Genomic DNA, 18391 nt, shown 5'->3' with positions numbered 1-18391 from the left:
AGAATTCACATCCTTATGCAGGAATCTCCCTAATGAAAACAGCAAGGAGACACCAAGTGAAGCAAAATCTTCAAAGCAGCACTGAAGAAAATTTTGCCAAGTTTCGAAACCCCTCAAAGGACTAAAGTCTTTATTACGGGCTATTAAACACACACCACCTCCTGCTCGGGAATGTTCTAAGCCACAAATGCCAGATGACGGCATGATAACCTGGAGGAAAATCACGACGCATCTGCTGGATCCACCGCCTTTTCCTAGGCCACCTGTGCTCCTTCCTGTTCGCCATCAGAAACCCGGTAACGAGCTGCACGGCGGCTTGGCCCGAGATCTCTGAAGATACAAATGCTTCGGTTGTGCTTTTCTACTCCCAGAAAAGCTCTTTCAAGCACTGAAAACTGTTTTCAATAACTGGTAGGGTTCAAAGAAAAAAAAAAGCATTTTATGCTCAAATCGGAACTCCATTAAAAACACCAAACATTGATGCTTCTTTGTGGTTTCTTCCTTTAACTCAGGCAGTCATTACAGATCACAGGGAGCTCTGCACACTAGCTAGTTATACCTGTCACCTAGAGCTCTGACCCATTCAGGACACAGAGTTATTTCTTTAATTCACCAAAGGCATGATTGAAAGACTGCAGGACACCCTGGGAATGGCCCCCATCAAAGCCAGTGCAGAGCAAGAAAACCCAGCGCCAACTCAGGACGTGTAGGGTAGCAAACAGCCTTATTTAGATAATCCTGCTGGTCTGACCCAAGGCAATATAATCTTACCAGATAGCAGAACTCCTGCGGGGGGGTGGAAAGGCATGAGATCATAAACTGACAAAAGCTGCCTTTGCTGACTGAATCCAGAGGTTTTAGATGTATCTAACTGTTCACATTTGCACATCAGCCCCATTGCTGTGGTGTGTGTAGCTGTAGAGATACACAGAATGGGAAATGGGGTATATAGGAAAATAATAGCTACTCCACAGAGCTGGGTAAACAGCCTAATTTAAAACAGAAAATTCTTTTTATAATTCTACTCATATGATTAGGAGAGTAATATATATCCTTTAATGGGTAAACAAAGTCATTTCAGCATTATCATTAGAATCATCGAGCAAAGGATGCATGAGCAAATTTTATGTTTGGGATGGTAAATTTTCATGGTCATTCCCTGCTCCTATGAATGTGCTTTTCTGAAATCTAATACAGTGCATAACAGTGCTTTCAGTAAAACCAGTCCTAATTTGTCAGGCTTTTAAGTTGCGTTTCTATTATGAACCTTCCCTTTTGTTGCTATCTTCTCAGCTGAGCTCTTCATTGTCAGCAGGAAGACGACCCAAAATGACTTCTCCCGCAATGAATGCCTCTTTAACTTAAGCCACTATTAGCTTCTCAGCCTCCAACACTTTTCAGAACTTGTCACCTGTAGAGTTACACTCCCTCAAGCAGGAAGGCTGCCTGCTGAAGACCAAGCCGGGACCAGCGAGGGTGAAGAAGTCAGGCTAGCAAGGCTGCATCACAGCCTGACAGTATTCAAGCTTTTGTTTGAGAGTTGAAAGACTCTTTGGCTAAGAAATGACAATGACAAGTTTTTCTTCCTTTGATTGCCACTAGTTCTCACCCGTTATACCTGGCTGTCTGCTAAGAAATTGACTGGGTTTAGATGGGCTACAGGGGTATGGGGCAGCTGCCAGGCACTGCCTCTGCTTTTGAAACAGATACGGTGAAAGTACTCAAGCTCCAAAACCATGAAATTTCATGAGAGGAAAGTGTCTGTAACCCCAGCAGATGATGCTCCAAGAGCAGGCAGAGTCAGCCTGGGACAGCCAGGAGCTCCCCTAGCAAATTTTTTAGGTGATCCAACAAAGTCCGCATGGAATAACAAAGGAAACACTGAAACTTAACAAAACAAAATGAAACAAACAAATAAAAAAGATGCTGTTTGCTGGTTTCTGCCACTCCATTCCGTAAATATAGCAAGTAACCCAACCCTGGAGAAACCTGGTTTAAAAAAATTATCATCACAGCAATTCAATGCACTGATTACACAGAAACCCCAGGTTTGGGAAGAGTCCAAATAAAACACTTTGACCTACGTTAGAAATACTGCTGATGAAAACAACAATACCTTACAAGACAGAAGTTAAATCACAGAATCATGGAATGGTTTGGGTTGAAAGAGACCTTAAAGCTCATTTAGTTCCAACCCTCCTGACACGGGCAGGGACACCTTCCACTAGAGCAGGTTGCTCCAAGCCCCTGTGTCCAACCTGGCCTTGAACACTGCCAGGGATGGGGCAGCCACAGCTCCTCTGGGCACCCTGTGCCAGGGCCTCACTGGAAGGCCCCCACAGAAGGAAAACGGATAAAGAGCAGAAAACAGAAGATGGCCAATGCCAAGGGAGGAGGACATTGCTCATCTTGGAGGTCTTGGTAGATATCGGAGAACCACACTTGCTGTTCAGACACGAACGCAAACTTGCAGTCATAGTTAACACATCAAACATCTCACTGAAAGGTTTTTTTCTTGGAAAACGGATGGGAAGAAAAATGAGGTTTTTTTAAAAGCAACTGCTCTTTAAGCCCCATCAGTAAAAATCCACAGTTTTATGACAGTGAAATTGCTCCTAAAAATGCAGACTTCTCTTTTGAGTGACTAACAGATGTTTTCACTGAGGATTTCGGACCGGAAGAATACAAATGCAACAACAATGGCAGCCTAATGAAGTTTAGTCTTCAGTTAATTTGCACAACCAATTAATACTATATCCAGTGGAAAGTGTTACCAAGGCAAGAACTCTTTTGTTGACCGTAAGGGTCAATGCCAGGAAAAATACCCACTCTAAACACGTGCGTGTTAATTCTTTATTAGGGAGGAATGAGCATGCTGCCAGCAGGCTGTGGTCCTTCATAAGCAGTATCTTCACACACAAGAACCCAGTGCAGGATCCAAACCAGAAACACTGCCCTGACTGTGGTCTGACTCCTTGAGCAGTGAGGAGGCTTCAAAAGCTTTTTGTTCAAGTAAGCCCAATTTTCCATGTGGAAAATGGCACTAACTAATGAATTTTCAATGCTCATTCATCCTCTCCATTTCCCCCAAAACACGCTTTCAGGACCATAAAGGCAATTCATTCAAAGCAAATGAAAGAGATGTGACCTTCCCAGTTTTTTAGACACCTTTGTTAAGAGGGCTGGTTTACAAATCCCCTAATCCCCTGAAAGAAAAGGGAAAATAATCCAGTCCCAGGCAAAGAAGTCAGCAAAGCCACCCGAAATTAAACTTAAACCCTGAATTCAAACTCCCTGCTGCAGTTCCGCAGCTCTCAATAATTGTACTAGCGGGTTTTTTGCTCTGAGGACAGAGTTAAATACCAACAAGAAAAATCTAAGGGTCAGAAATAATTTGCCCTCACTGCTAAAAAACTGGTCGCTTCCCAGGAACCACAAAGAGCCGGTTCCTAGTTAAAAGAGCAGCAGGGAATTACAGTGAGATCTGCGTGTTCAAACAGAAAATTCAGCTGTTCATTCCAGGCAGACCTTGATTGCAACAAGGAAAAATAATGAGAGCCTTTAACAAAGCTCTGATTGTGCAACAAGCCAGACCAGCAAAAAAAGTTTTATAAATGGGATTATTTCACTCCAGAGCAGTAAAATAAAGACTAAAAACATCCTCTGCACAAGGGGTAATAAAGCATCAATTAAGGTGGTGTTCTGAAGCAGAGGGATTACTCAGGTAAATGTTAGGTTACCCAGGCAGAGTTTTAGTATCAAAATGCAGTGGTTAATCTTACTTTTTGCTCTCCTGAATTTTGGGAAGGAAAATACTTCCCTAACTTAGGGTTAATTTGCATTTTCTTCTTAGAGTATGTGGGTTGTTTCAGCCTACCTCTGCAGATGCTCCTGCACATTCAGAGATATGGGGCATTATTGGAAAGAACCAAGCAATAAGACCAACCCTTCAGGGTTCATTTGTCTCTTGTGTTCACTGTCCAACAAGCAGATTTCAGATTGGAGTTTACATCCTAGTCAGAGAAGCCACACCAATTTTAGAGCATCTGAGGAGATCTTGAAAACATTGAACTTAGGGATGCCAAGATTTTCACACAATAAAACTGTAGCAGATCAACCATAAGTTCCTGCAAAATTGTAAATGACACCTGAAGTCCTGGCTGTATTCATCTGCTGGAGGATGATTAAGTTGAAAATCTACAATTACTTCTAATCTTAAATTACTGATAGGATTTTAACTCCCAACATACAGTAGCTAAGATGTGGTATCACTGGGAGCTTTTTGAAACCAATCAATAACTATTAAAGCTGGATCCCATCAGCTACCACCAGGTATTAGCCACTTTCTCAATATTTCAAGTATTAAGTTATTCTTAGGAACAGTTAAAGTAGTAAAATGAAGTGGTCTCATACTGACACTGCGATAAATATGAGATTAAATATAGAACAAATTTATTACTCCCCGGAGTCCTACTGAGTGTCCTGATTTTTCTGTATCCACAACAGCATGGTTTACTTTGATGTGTTATTATCCCAGATCTAAAGCGCACAATTGAAATGCAAAGAGTATGCTGGTTCAAACACCTAACCCAGCCACAACGGGTCTGAAGCAAATGCCAAACTGAACCTCCGGATCCAGATGATGGCCCTCTGACAGCCATCATGCCCCACTTACAGCAAGTGTCACACACACACGCGAGTGATTTGTGACGCTGAGCGTGTGTGACACATCGTGGCACCCCTGGAGTGCCTGTGGGCTGCCAGAGGAACATGCCTGCAGGAGACACTTTTCCCAATACCCTGCTTTGAAGAAAGCAGAATAATCAGCCCATTTTAACACCACTGTTTTTAAGGGCTCTGAGGAGTTTTAAAGTTAATCAGCTAATTATTCAGCTTGCTTAAAAAAAAAAGAAATTAACCCATGAATTAAGCTCAGCTAGGTCTGGGTGAAAACGGGTGGCCCCAGAAGTGCATGTTTCTTGCTTGCTGCCTGTCCTGTGCTCCCACAATGGTCCCAGCTTAACCCCACTGGGTCCTCACTGCAGAGCAGAAAGTGCTAAAGAAAGCTCCAGGAGCAATGAACCACATCGTTCCCATCAGCATCTGAGCTGGAGGGGTTCACAAGGACATATTTGGGCCTCAGCTAGGCAGACATGCCTAGGATTTCTCCTTTCTCCATCGCTTACTTGGGTTTCACCCTTACGCATTAATACTGAAGTGAGCCACTGAATATCAGTCTCCCAAAGGTGATACGTTAAATCTAATCCAATTTGGAGATTTGGGCTTCACTACTGGGGCACACACATAGGTCATAAAATAAATTTAGACCCAAACAGGTAAACACGCATGGCCAGGTCCGAAAGCTAGAAGTGGATTTTGCTAGAGATTCCAATACACTGGATACACTTTTATCAGCTGGGAGAAAAAACCCACATATTCTCCTCAGAAAATGAAAATTAACCCTAACTAAGGGGAATATTTTCCTCCCAAAAGTGTTATATCCTTTTGGGTTCCTCCTTGTATATTAGGCAGGGATGCTGTTGCCTGTGTGGCTCAACCACTATAGGACCATCTCTGGCATAATTTTGGCTAGGACCTACCAGCCCTCACCCCAGCAGCTTTTCAGCACTGCTCAGGCACAGCCCAGAAACCATTCCCAGCTGGCAGCCTGGAGGCAATGATCCTCTCCCGAAAGCCAAGCAAGCTTAACATGGTAGAAATGGCCTTGCTTATGCCAGCCCATCTCAGGGCCAGAGGACAAATCCTGCCACTACTTAGCTTGCAAGCGGAGAAGTGACCATTGAGGGTGAGTTCCCAGCAGCGAGAGGAAGAGGGCTCTACACTTAATGGGTGCACATGGTAGGATTTTGCAGGTCTTTTATTCAAGGGAGCAACTTGAACAGGAATGAGATGGACCCACGGAGGGGCTCCTGTACCATCCAGAAGTGACCTGGATCAGATTTGGGACTGCACCCTTTCCCAGTGTCAGTGGTATGATCCATTTACGTCAGTGTGTGACGAAGGAACGGGACTGACAAGGACTAAGGTAAGATTAAGCGTTCAGGAGACAAGCATGTCCTTCACAAAAACAAGGGCGCAGAAGTCTGTCGCGCTGCCTTTCGACACAGCCACGTGCCGATGTGAAAGCCTCAACCTCCAGCTCCCGCTCTGGGTCTGATGCACATGACTTGGCAAGGCACTGCTGCAGCTTTCCCCAAAGAAACCGCTTCTTTCCCAGCCCAGTCGTAACAAATGCTGGGAAATAAAGCATTAAAGCAACCTCTTGCTGTATCACCGCATCAACGCGACAGCCTGTGTATGGTGACTTCACGCCCCAACGTGAGTTCACAGCTTCCCCGGACTTGTAGCCTCCAGCCTCCGGCGAGGGAGGAACAGATGCATTCCTGCAGTCAGTGCTTCGAGAGCTGTGGATGCACGCTGTTCCAAATTATTTCCATCCTTAATTAATATTCATAAACGAGCCACAATACTGCGCCTTCAGTCAGCCATCACACACCACCCACACTAGATGAAAGGACAACTGCACGAGATAAGCAGTTTATTGGATCAAAAGTCCCCCTTAGACGACAAGGCAGCTACTGCAACAGTGTAAAACTGATAGCATCCCATCGCGGGTGTGCACGTGGAGGAAGTATCTGCAAATCTCCCTCTTCAAACCAGAGATTCAGCACAGAAAATGCACAGCACAATTATTATGTTAATTTATCTGCATTTTCCTGCCTGCTTGAGGCTTGAGCTGGAGGTAGGAACTTATGTTTGAAAAGCTGGCATTTTATGTCACCGAAAATGGCTACTTCAAAACCCTCAATCGACACCCAATTATACCATCAAGTTTAATTCCCTGTCCCTATTGTCAGCATTGTCACCAGTCTCCAACGGTTTTTGGGCAAGGACCTTGCCCTTCAGCTTTTGCTTCTACCTGCTATTTACATCTTGCTCAGGCAAGATCCAGAAGGTGCTTTCTCCCATCCATCTCCCCAAACTTAGCCTAGGTGGCAGAAATCAAGGATCTCATCCACCCATGCAGATGGTGGCTTGAGGGTAAGAGAGTGGCTGCATCTGTCAAGCACTAGCCCTGCGTGGACAATAAATTAATCAAAAAGACACGTGACAATCACGTCAAACCCACGAACAGCGATGGAAAGCTTTTAGTCTGTTAATTTCTCCTCTGTTTCCACTGGTATTTCCCAGTGACAGTGGCAAGATAGTTGAAACCAGCAGAGGAAGGTTTATTGCCCACCACTTTCCTCCTCAGCCTCCTCAGTTCTGCTCCTCAGCCACGAGGGACCGAAACAGTCTGCCCAGGGAAAAGCATATTTACGCCCATTGCCAGAAAGGGAAAGTATAAATATTTCCAAAGCTTTATGAAGGCTAGTACTTAGAGTCATGCTTTGAAAGGGAAAGAATAAAGCAAAATATTCAATTAGAAAAAATTACTATAATTGCAGGTTCTATTTTATCCCTCCATTAAAGCAATAAAGTGCCTCGAAATATTGCTGAGCTGGGATACAGAGCTTAGCGCTACTTAACATTTTAATATACATCCGGGGGGGCTAATTTAATTTAGATCTGTGTGAGGGTCTTCTCTCCTCCCTGGCCCCTACTGTCTCCACTTCTTAAAATATGACTGGATATAAATGCATGCTTCTCCACGACGCCAAGGGATGTGTATGCAGAGCTGAGGCTGGACATAAATTCTGACACATGCCAGCACACCTCCAAAGCAATAAGGACATCAAGTGCATACACACACAGCTCCACACATACAGATGCCCAGTTCAAAGTGTGTTTGCTTGCACCTGAAAGCTCTGATGTCTGAATATTTTTTTGTGTTGGAGGAAAATGTCCAATTTCTGCAAAATCCTCTTGGAAATGCAAAATCACACCATTTTCCTCTAGTAACACATCAACCCCACGGGAAGGGATTTGCTATTGGAAGTCATAGGGCAAGCAACTGCCGAGGCTGAAGAAGGGGGCTCTTACTCCCAGCCCTGCCTCTCACCACGCTTTCTCCACACTATGATGCTACAAGATGAAGTTTTCTGAATATAACCTCGTTCCTCCCTGTGGCAGAAGATAAGTGAATCTTATTTTAGGGAGCCCTTCCTTCTTTTAATTAAGCAAATTAATATCACTTCTCCATATCTCATAGCCTCTATTATCTTTTGTGAATTCCTACAATTCTGTTGTAAAGATATATTGAAAAACCACTAATTGAGATAATCTCTGGAATTCAAGAGTTGGTGTATTTTTAGCCATGTTTTAAAACTATTTTCCCTTTGTTTCTGGAATGCCTCCCATCCTTCCTCCCATGCCAGACTGTTTACATTATTTAAATGCCTTCTGCTTATACCACTCTTTACAATTTTTACTTCAACAACAGCGGCCTCCATTGCTCTTTTTTCCCCTCACTTAGACATAACTGGGATGAATTCCAATCCCAAACTCAAAACCACTCCTGGTGATTTACTGCTGTCTTCTGTGTTTGGTACATCCAGCAATGCACTGCTGCCAGTCCTATCATCCAGGACTGCCTGTGGGGGGGAGCCAAGCTTGAAGAGTTCTTCTTTTACAGCAGAAACCAGGGAAACGGTGATTCTTCCCAGACACCGGAATTCTCTGCAGATTCTCAGGGATACTTGTCATCCTCATGCTTTAGCAGACAAGCCTGAGCCACCCCACTGAGAGGATGGGGGAGCCCACCACTCCTTTATTTTTGTAGAGACCTAAGTCCAGTGCTCAGCATGCACGCAGAAGCATGGCCCCAGAACCCAGCCCCACAGAAACCCCTGTGGAGCAAGCCCTGCGAGCCAAAGGAGCTTCCAGCAGCCAGCCACACTTCCCTGTCGCTTGGGTTTGATTTGCTTTTTCTGCAGGTTTAATTAGAAAGGTGATAAAGGCAGCTCCAGGTGCCAGAGCCTTTTACATTGTGGCTCCTGAAGAGTTTTTAATAAGAGTTCTGCCAAATTGGTGGTGGTTTTAGGGCACATTCTTCCCGCACCAAGATGACCTGCAAAGGTAGCAAGGGTGATATAGCACAACAGCCTATTGAGTTTTTCCAGCATGAGTGCAGACCTCTGCAGTGTTAATTTAAGCCTGTTCACAAACAGGCTTGTTTTTCTTAGACCTCATTCCCAGATCATCTATAGCAGGGCACTAAAGCAGCACTTATGAGGCACTCCTGTCCTAGTCCTATTTCGTGTGGGGTTTTGGGATGAGTGAGAACATGTCTATTCCCTCAACCCATCCTGTGCAAAAGAGGATACAATACACAGATATTTATTTGGGATGCAAAAATCTTCAACAGCCTCTGCAGCAGGTAAACCAAATCATCATAATGTGGAACCACACAGGCAGAGCAGAGGAAGAGGAGGTCCTTGCAATAAAGGCTCTGGCCTGGAATACAGGAGGTTTCAGCAAAGCTGCCAATTCTGCAAAAGATCTGTGCAGCTGAAGTCACTTAAGGACAGAGTGTGAATATTTCATAGGTGAACCTGAGCTCTCACAGATTTCAGAAGAAAGGAGACGTGAAGAGAAGCACAGTCTTCAGGTCCCATTATAGTTTTGGGGACACATTTGAGATTGCCTTTCGCTCTATTTCTTGCCTCTTGGCCAAGATCTGATTTTGCTCTGGTTCAGCTAGGGCTTTGAGGCATGGATGCAAGGAATAACACCCTCATTTATACTGAAGTAACGGAAGCACTCAGTCCATGGGTCAGATTTGCACAGGGGTGGACAGAGAACAACTCCCGGGACTCATCCCAAGTGATGTAAACGTGGCTCCTATGCTGCAGCAGCTACATACAACCAAGCATAGGCTCAAACTGGAATACAGGGTGGTGGGCAACACAAATTCCCAGAGCGGGGGGAGCTGCAAGAAATACAAATGTAAAACTCCAGCCATGGGGAGCTGCTGTGGGCTGCTACCAGCTGCCCCGGGGACACAGCCGAATGCTCAGGCCCACAACCCAGGAGGTTTCAGGAGCATCCTTGGTACTGCGGGCACCACACGGGATGTTCCTGTTGATCTGCCCTGTAAAGGTCACACTGTTCTGCTCCGCAGGGTCAGAAACGTGAGCTGTTCCTCCCACTGCTGGGCTGCTGCTAGGTTTGGGGATTTTCCAAAGATCTTTCAACCCAAGAAAGCTCTTTCCCCATTTTTTTAGGATCCCATTCGGAAAAGCATCTCAGTGCCTTAAAGCTGCCATAGCAGACTAGGGCATCAGTCTGAATCCCAGCACATCAGAAGAAGGTGGGTCGATGAAGTAACAATATTTGGCACATGTTCTTTGCTTATGCCTTTAATTATGATTTAAATTTATCTCTAGCTACAGCAAAGCATTACTCTGATTCACAGTTCCTCCTCCCTAAAAGCTTTCAGATGTTAAAACACTGCCTTCTACTACCACTGATTTTCATGACAATCAGGTGCTAAAAATCAAGTCAGGATTCAAGGGAAATAAAGTACAGGGAGAAGTTATGTGAGGGATCTAGACCTCTCCATAGGCTCACCTTCATTCCCCAAGGAAAATTACATGTTTGACGTCCAATTTCTGTTCCTTGCAGTCTCAAGACAGCGAAAGCAGCTCTCCTCCAAAGAGATGCTTTATCACCATCAGTTCTACCTCCATCCTTTTCATTAAAAGAAATGCTCCCTGAATAACCTACATTTGTACTGAGAGGAGAACTACTGCAAGGAATAAAGCTAGCTCAGTACAGCTAAAAGCAAAATGGAAGTGTCTAGAAAGGTGGGAAGTGGAGAGCTTGCAATTTTAACATACTAAAAAGGTGAGCCATCTTTCCTCCTTCCCTTGGCACCCTGCCTCTCCTCCACCAGGAAAGGCACTTTCAGGTTGCCGCTGGCATTAGAGATAAAGCTGTAGGGCACCTGTTAAAAAAAGGCATGACTGTCTTTCCTAGAGTTCAGTGTGAACTCTGAGCAACTGAAAAGGGACGTTCTGGTCAAAGACCCTGCAGGTAGCACCACTTAGAAAAGCAGCCTGCAACCCAGCATCAAAGAGCCATCTTCCCTTATAGCTTTTGGACCCCTGGAGATGGTTTCTTGAAAGTAACTACCACCAGTGTCCTCGCCTTGAAAGCAATGGAAACTTTATGCTGGTTCAGTCGGAACAAAGTCAGGTCACCAACGCACTTCTACTTCCCCTTCCTCCTCCCCAAAGAGAATGGCAGAGAAGTGATGAGCTGTTGTCACTGCATGACCACCTTACCCAAACAGCCCCTAGTGCCCACGCAGGTCTTCCTCAATAGCATCAACACACCCAAGAGGAAACCAATTCCAGTTTCTCCTCTGCATCCTACTCACCCATGCCATGCTGTCACTGCAAAAGCATGGAATGGCATGGCAAAGTGAGTTCCCACTAGGTCAAGGCAGCAGGTTATTTATTCCTCCCAAGAAAAGGTCTGGAGGAAACTCTGCCCTCCCAAGGCTGGCACAGCAGATCTGCTTCAACATCTGTGGTTTGACCCCCTCTAGTGGGTAGCACTCAACAACACACAGAGCCTCACCACCACCCCACAACCAATGGAGACCCTACTCAAGTCATAAAGCCTTTTCTCATTATGATGATGATGATGATGATTATTTTCCCCACGCACAACCTACCTGCCTTGCACTTCAGATTCAATGTCTTTGGACCTCTACAGCCACAGCCCAGCACTTATGGAGATCCCGCAGAAAACTCTAAGAAATGGGGGCAGAGCAGGTAAGATTTCTGCAAGGGAGAACCACCTAACAGTAAAAAAGTTATACCCCAGCCCTGATTTTGTAGGGAGAACATATTTATCATCTATCGCAGAATGTCTTCCCTCTGCCAACTTGTCAAAAGCTGACAAAACTCCATACTATAAAAGCAAGCTGTTAAAACTTGGCTAAAGGGAAAAACTTAGCTGCCAGACAAGCTAACCAGCAAAAGCTGAAAAAAATATTCAAGTGTGCCAGGGAAGGCAATAAATTTACAGAAAGACTCTACAGAGCTGAGCATCCCACACCAAGACAACAAGGCAGCATTAGGTGAGCGGCTTCTCATTCATCTGTCATTTGACAAGCAGATTTCTCCCACTTCAAGGGACTTGGGCAGATACATTAAGAGTTGTAGCTGCCTGCACTTCTAAACCACCCAAAGTAGCAAGCATCTAACTCACAGTTCATCCCGGAACAAAGTATTTTAGTAGAGCCTAAACCCACTCACCATGTAGTCATTAAATACCACATATTCCATTTAAACCTATTGATTCATCCTTCCACCTCCGGGCATGCCAACAGATGAACAACTCATACATTTGGTCTTTCCATTAATAAACAAAATGTCAAGTCTTTGCCTAAATTTTGGGAATTTTTCTTTTAACTGCACACATACACAAGGTGTTTTTAATGTCAAAAGAGTGACAGGGATTGCTCTGGTTTGGTCATTTTCCTTCTAAATGTGTATTCCTTAAGTTTTCAAAACAAAACCCACAAACATGTTATATTCAAGCCATGAAACTTACCGCTACTGACAGTTCAACAGACACAGAGCAATTTCCAGCCGATCAGCATTCATTTCAGCTCAAACTACACATACTGTTAATCCAATGGAATCCAATAATGTTTTCTTTAATAGAATGCTGCAACATGAAGGACTGTAGTTTATACTCTAAACCTCGTATTCCAGGACAGTAATCATGACCCACTAACCCACTTATAAAGAGGTTAAAGAAAGGTACGGCAGACACAGGAGTTATACTCCTGCCACTGATACAACTTGTGCAACTATCCAAGATACGAAAACTTCAAGTCAAAAACTATTTCTCCTGAATTTTACACAGCTGAATGACTTCAGTGAAAGCAACAGCCCTGGCAAGCTTTGATGACAGACCCGCCTTCAGCCTATTTCCAGCGAAACCACAGCACTGCAGCATCCCTCCTCAATGAAGAGCCCTCCTGCAGCTTGCAGTGCAGCAGCAGCTCAGTAGAGAGTGTAACATGCCCCAGCCAGCATCCTTTACTTGTTGGATAGACTGGCTGAATTGTTCTAGTCCTCAAGATAATCCAAAAGATTTGAGATGAAAGGTGAAAATTGTAGATTGATAGAGGGAAAACCCCCGGGACTATATCAGTGTGAATGCCATTTGAGATCATACTACTTCAAGCAAGAACATATATACACACACACAAATATATGTACACACACACATGTGTTTTTACAATATGTATACTTTTTTTACATGTATACTTTCTTTCCGGCAGGCACTATAGGCAGGCAGTATTGACACAGCCTCTGGTTCTTAGCTGAGCATAAAACCACTACAAAAAATCCCCAAGCAGGAATACCACTAACACACACACACAGAGTATGTGCACCGACCCCTCAGCACTCCTGCCTGGTCACGATTCACTCTCTGAATAGGACAACAGAGGACATGAACAGAAGACAAAGCCCTCACTCAGACTGCTCAAAACCGAGAAGCTATGTCTCCCACAATCCTGACAAAACAAGGAGACAACCTTGCTAAAATAAGAGCCTGATGTATGTTTATATTTCTGCCACAAAATGTTATTTATTCATCATCTTATTGGCAAGTCTTACCAACATTTAGGAAAAGAAATCCCTCCAGCACCTGTGTTATCCCCCAAATCAAAACCCAGATTACCTAACATATTCATCATGAGGATTCCCGTACAACTCCAACCTGCCCCCTCCATTCTCTACAACTTCGCTTCCAGCTGCTGAGCAACAGCCACGCCAGCCTCTGCGTAACGTACGATCCCGATTACGCTACAAGCAGTCACAGCACGTACCCATAATCACGCAGGAAACCAGGCTGGGTGCGTAGGCACCGAACTCACATCGCCCGAGGTCTTCCTCCTCCATCCCCACGTACAAACTTCCTACCAGCACAAAGCGATTTAGCTGCAGGCAAGCACCACTAAAACAGCGCTTTCCAGTATTAGTCCTATCACTGCATTTAAGATTAATTTTAATGGTATTTGCAAGATCTATAGTGGGAATGCAGAAAGACACCCTCGTGGAGGCTAGCCTGCAGATCCCATGGAAGTTAATTCTTGCTCCGGACAGATACCGGGAGTCAGCTTCATGCTGACACACTGAACAGCATGCCTTAAAAAGTAGGAGCTGTGTGCTAGTGGGATTAGTGATCAACAGGAGAGAAAGATCCCTTATTTCATGTGAGGTGATGTGGTCTGTGAGCTCCTTTCAGCAGTCCCAGCCCCTCAGAAACAAACGGTTTTCCTCTGCATTAACAAAGGAGGGGAAAAGTCTGGGCAACTTGAGCTTTGCTGCTCATATTACCAAAACCAAATAAATCATCCCTCTACAATGGACCCCCTCTGTCCCTGCCAGCATCTCCTCAGTGTCCCCCTCCCCACTTGTTCACTCAGGCGTGCGATGGCATGGGGTGTTTTTGTAAACTGGCTTTTACCACGGCTAATACACAATTATTTCTTTTCCCTGGCTCCAAGAGGAGAAAAATCCAACTTGCCAGAGGAGCATCTGCATCGAGAACTGCTTTTGCTGATGGGATCGGGGAAAGCAGGAGAAAGGGTCGGGTACCAGTTCACCACCCCTGCGTGCATCACCCACAGGCATCCCCCTCCTGCCACCCCCCAGACCAGACCTCAGATGCAAAAAAGAAATTAAGAAAATAGAATAAACCCCCAAGCAGAAGTTGAGAACAAACGTGCTTTGAACGCTACACAAATGACATTGAAGATGCAGAAAGAAATATGTAATTGCTATTGCACTGCACGATTTCACGGGCTTATTTCCTAGGCATACATTCCACACACCCTTCCCACAAAGATCCCCTCCCCTCCACCCCCTCGGCTTCTTTAATAAAAAAACAAAAAATAGGAATCTTTGAGCCCCAAGGATTATTTTTAAAGCTACAAAACCCAACCAACCCCATCTGCAGCCTCTTCCCTCCAGCCTAGCCCATCCGTGGGGCAGAGCGGTGCATCCACAGCCCGGAGACCTCCCTCTGCCCTCCCCTCCCCGCGCCTCACAGCTCTTCCACCTCACTACCCTGCGTCCCACCTCAGAGGGCAACGCCGGGTCGTTACAGCTGTCCTCACAACACCCCTTTCCGACAGACCGACATCTCTGTAGAAGCGTTTGCATCTACAGGCTTTCATCCTGGAGAATCCCTCCCTGCCTCCTCCCACATCTCTTTTTTTGGGGGAGGATAACGCAATTTCCAGCTCACTCGGAAGGGTGCTTTTTCATTCCCACTGATCCCAGGGTCACTTCCCAGTCCCTTCCTCTGGGCAGCATCTCCTGCCGGAGGGGAACAGTCCCCGTCCCTTACCTTCATCCTCAGAACAGCAGCCCCAACGCCATCCCCGCTCCCCTGCCGCCTGGCCGAGGAGAAGGTTTCTTCTCTCGCCAAAGCCACGGCCGAGGCATCACGCTGCATTTTTCCACTCCCACAACCTGCTCCTTCGATGCGGAGCGAGCAGCGAGCCGGGGGCTCCCCCACCGCCCTGTGGGGAGAGGTTCTCAGGGACGGATGTGACCCTCACCCCCTTGTCATCTACTGGGGGGGGTCAATCCATGCAGGAGGACACCGATCCTCTGGAAACAGCACATCCAGGCGCTCAGCAGCTGGGGGTCTGCCATCCGCCTGCCTGCAGACCCTCCCTGGGGCAACCCCCCACTTGCTGTGGGGCCTTCCTCTTGCCACCCCCCTCCAGCTACAGAAAGGGAGCAGTGGGGCAAGCCCTTCCCAGGGCCACAGGACCTCCCTCTGCAGCGCTGCTGTCATGCGAGGGTCACCCCCAGCCCCGGGCCTGCCTCCACGCTGTCACCCCTGGGGTGTCCCCCAACCGTCTCCTGTCGGGAAGAGCAGCTCCATCCTCCCCTTCGCATCCTGCCCCATGTCTGTGGGGCAGCAAGAGCCCAGTCCATCCCTTGAGGCACCATCTACAGCCACCCAGAGACACAATCCCTTCCAGAACCCGTTCCATCCCCTGTGCTGAGGGGGGGGCATCACCCTGTGTCCCCTCCAGGCCATGAGGGGACAGCAGCCCCCACTCCCCTTGCCCCAGCCCCACATGCTCATTTGGGGGGCACCCCTCTTCCCCTCGGGGCTCTCCTGAGTGAAGCAGGGTTCACCCCACATCTCCACATGGCAGGCAGTGACCCACGTCCTGCTTAGACCAATGGACCCCACTCCTCTCAGCTCAGCCCCATGGACACCTTTTAGGGGAGCCTCTCTTCCCCTTGGACGTCCCCTCAGCACAAGGGGGGCTCTCACACCCCCTCCACCTGGGGGAGCACTGACCCACATCCACCTTGGACCATGAGGTGACAACAACCCCCATGACCCCCACCTCAGCTCCCCCAGGCTCATTTTGCGGGAATCTCTTCTCCCTTTGAGTATCTCCTCACCCAAAGTAAGAGCAACCCCCAAATCTCTCCTACCTCTCCCTGCGGGGGTCACCACACTGACCATGACCACCTCAGACCATGAGGCGAAACTGACCCATGTCCATCTCAGACCAGGAGGTGAAACTGACCTACGTCCATCTCAGACCTGGTGAAACCGACCCACATCCATGTCAGACCAGGAGGTGAAACTGACCCATGTCCATTTCGGACCAGGAGCTGACAGCGACCCTCATCTGCCCCACCTCAGCCAGGGGACAACAACCCACATCTGCTTTAAACCATGATGTGATGCTGACCCACGTCCACCTCGGACCACTAGGTGATGCTGACCCATATCCAGCTGAAACTGTGAGGTGACAGTGATGCCCATCCACCTCATCTCAGCTAGGGGACAGTGAGGTGACACTGACCCACATCCAGCTCAGACCATGAGATGACAACGACCCTCATCGGCCCCACTTCAGCCAGGGGACAACATCCCACCTCAAACCATGAGGTGACACTGACCCACGTCCACCTTAGACGGTGAGGTGACACTGACACACGTCCACCTCGGACCATGAAGTGACAGCTTCCACCATCTGCCCCACCTCAGCCAGAACGCAGCGACCTACCTCAAACCACGAGGTGACACTGACCCACGTCCACTTCAGACCGCGACCTGACAACGACCCCCATCGGCCCCACCGCAGCCAGCGGACAGCGACCCGCGCCCGGGGCACGCCGACCCACCGCCATGTCGGGCAACGAGCTGCCGGTCACCTCTCTTTCCCCGCCCGGCCCGGGGGGACCCGTCCGCCCCCTTACCTCCAGACCTGCCCCATCTGCAGCAGGTGGATGACGGTCTGCCAGACCCAGACGGAGATCCTGCAGAGGCGCTGCGCCCCGGGGGTGGTGGTGCCGGCGGCTCCTCCTACCCCGCCGGCGGGTCCCCCCCGGCGGCCGACGGCCCCCATCATGGGCGGCCCGCGGCTGCTGAGGCCCTGCACGGCGCCCAGCCCGCCGCCCGTGTAGTCCTGCACGAACCAGCGGAAGCTGAGGATCTGCACCAGCACCGAGGGCAGCAGCACGAAGGCCAGCGTCAGGCCGCACCAGACGTAGTCCCGCCGGCCGTAGTGGTGCAGCGCCAGCCACAGGTCCGTGCCCACGTCCCCCAGCAGCACCAGCAGCGCCAGCACGATCCACAGGCAGTCCAGCCACGGCCGCTCGGCCGCCTCGCCGACCTCCGGCGCCCGCGGCGGCCCCTCGGCGGCGGGGCGCGGGGCCAGCGGCTCGGCGGCGGCGGCGGCGGCCGCCCGCCCGAAGAGGCTCCGCAGGCAGGCGCTCCGGCAGCCCCAGTAGCACGACGACGTGTTGCAGCAGTGGCAGATGTGCAAGGAGCTGCTGCCGCCCGGCTCCTCCGCGCCCTCGGCCGCCGCTGCCCCGACGCCGCCGCCACCGGCGCCGCAGACGCCCGCCGCCGCCGCCGCCGCCTCGTCCAGGTTGTGCAGCTGGGCGAAGCCCACGCCGCCGCCGCCGCCATCCGACTTGGCCGCCATCTTGCTGCCGCCGCCGCGTCTCCGGCCCCTTCGCCGGGCGCGCTCGCTCGCTCTGCCCCCCCCGTCCCCGCTCCCGGCACCCCCCCACCCGCCGCCCGCCCGCCTGCCCGCCCGCCGCTTCCGGGGGCGGCGCTTCCGCGCCCGCGCAGGACGGGCCGGCCCGGGCCGCCTAGCGACCGAGCGGGGCAGCGCCGCGCCGCGCCGGGGCCGGCCGGGGGCAGACGGGCCGGGCCGCTGCAAGGGAGCGGGCCCCGGTGCTGCGCCGGCACCCGACAGCCCCGTGCTCGGTGCTGCTCTCTGCCGGCACCCCCGGCACCCGGCGCTGCCCTCTGCCCCGCTCCCATTGCACCGGCACGCAGCGCTGCCCGCTGCCCGCTGCCCGTTCCCATTGCACCAGTTCCAGTTGCACCAGCACCCACTGCTGTC

At 48.9% G+C, this 18391-nt stretch overlaps 1 protein-coding gene across 2 annotated transcripts in view; it reads right to left on the bottom strand.

The window, feature by feature from the left end:
* Positions 1-17968, bottom strand: part of XKR6 (XK related 6) — a 176831-nt gene extending 158863 nt beyond the window's left edge. Inside the window, exon 1 of one of the 2 annotated variants that reach the window (XR_003991863.1) lies at positions 17235-17303. Coding sequence is in view for 1 of the 2 variants with exons in the window: in XM_030489751.1 (XP_030345611.1) it covers positions 17235-17965 (731 nt within the window). In the remaining variant the exon portion in view is untranslated. Of the gene's footprint in view, positions 1-17234 lie in introns of both variants that reach the window. The other variant, XM_030489751.1, reaches the window with a different exon arrangement.
* Positions 17969-18391: the final 423 nt, after the last annotated feature.

Source organism: Strigops habroptila, chromosome 6 (genome assembly GCF_004027225.2).
Source record: "Strigops habroptila isolate Jane chromosome 6, bStrHab1.2.pri, whole genome shotgun sequence".
Lineage (NCBI taxonomy): Eukaryota > Metazoa > Chordata > Aves > Psittaciformes > Psittacidae > Strigops > Strigops habroptila.
Note: the sequence above shows the minus strand (reverse complement) of the source record. Positions and strands in the feature narration are given on the sequence as shown.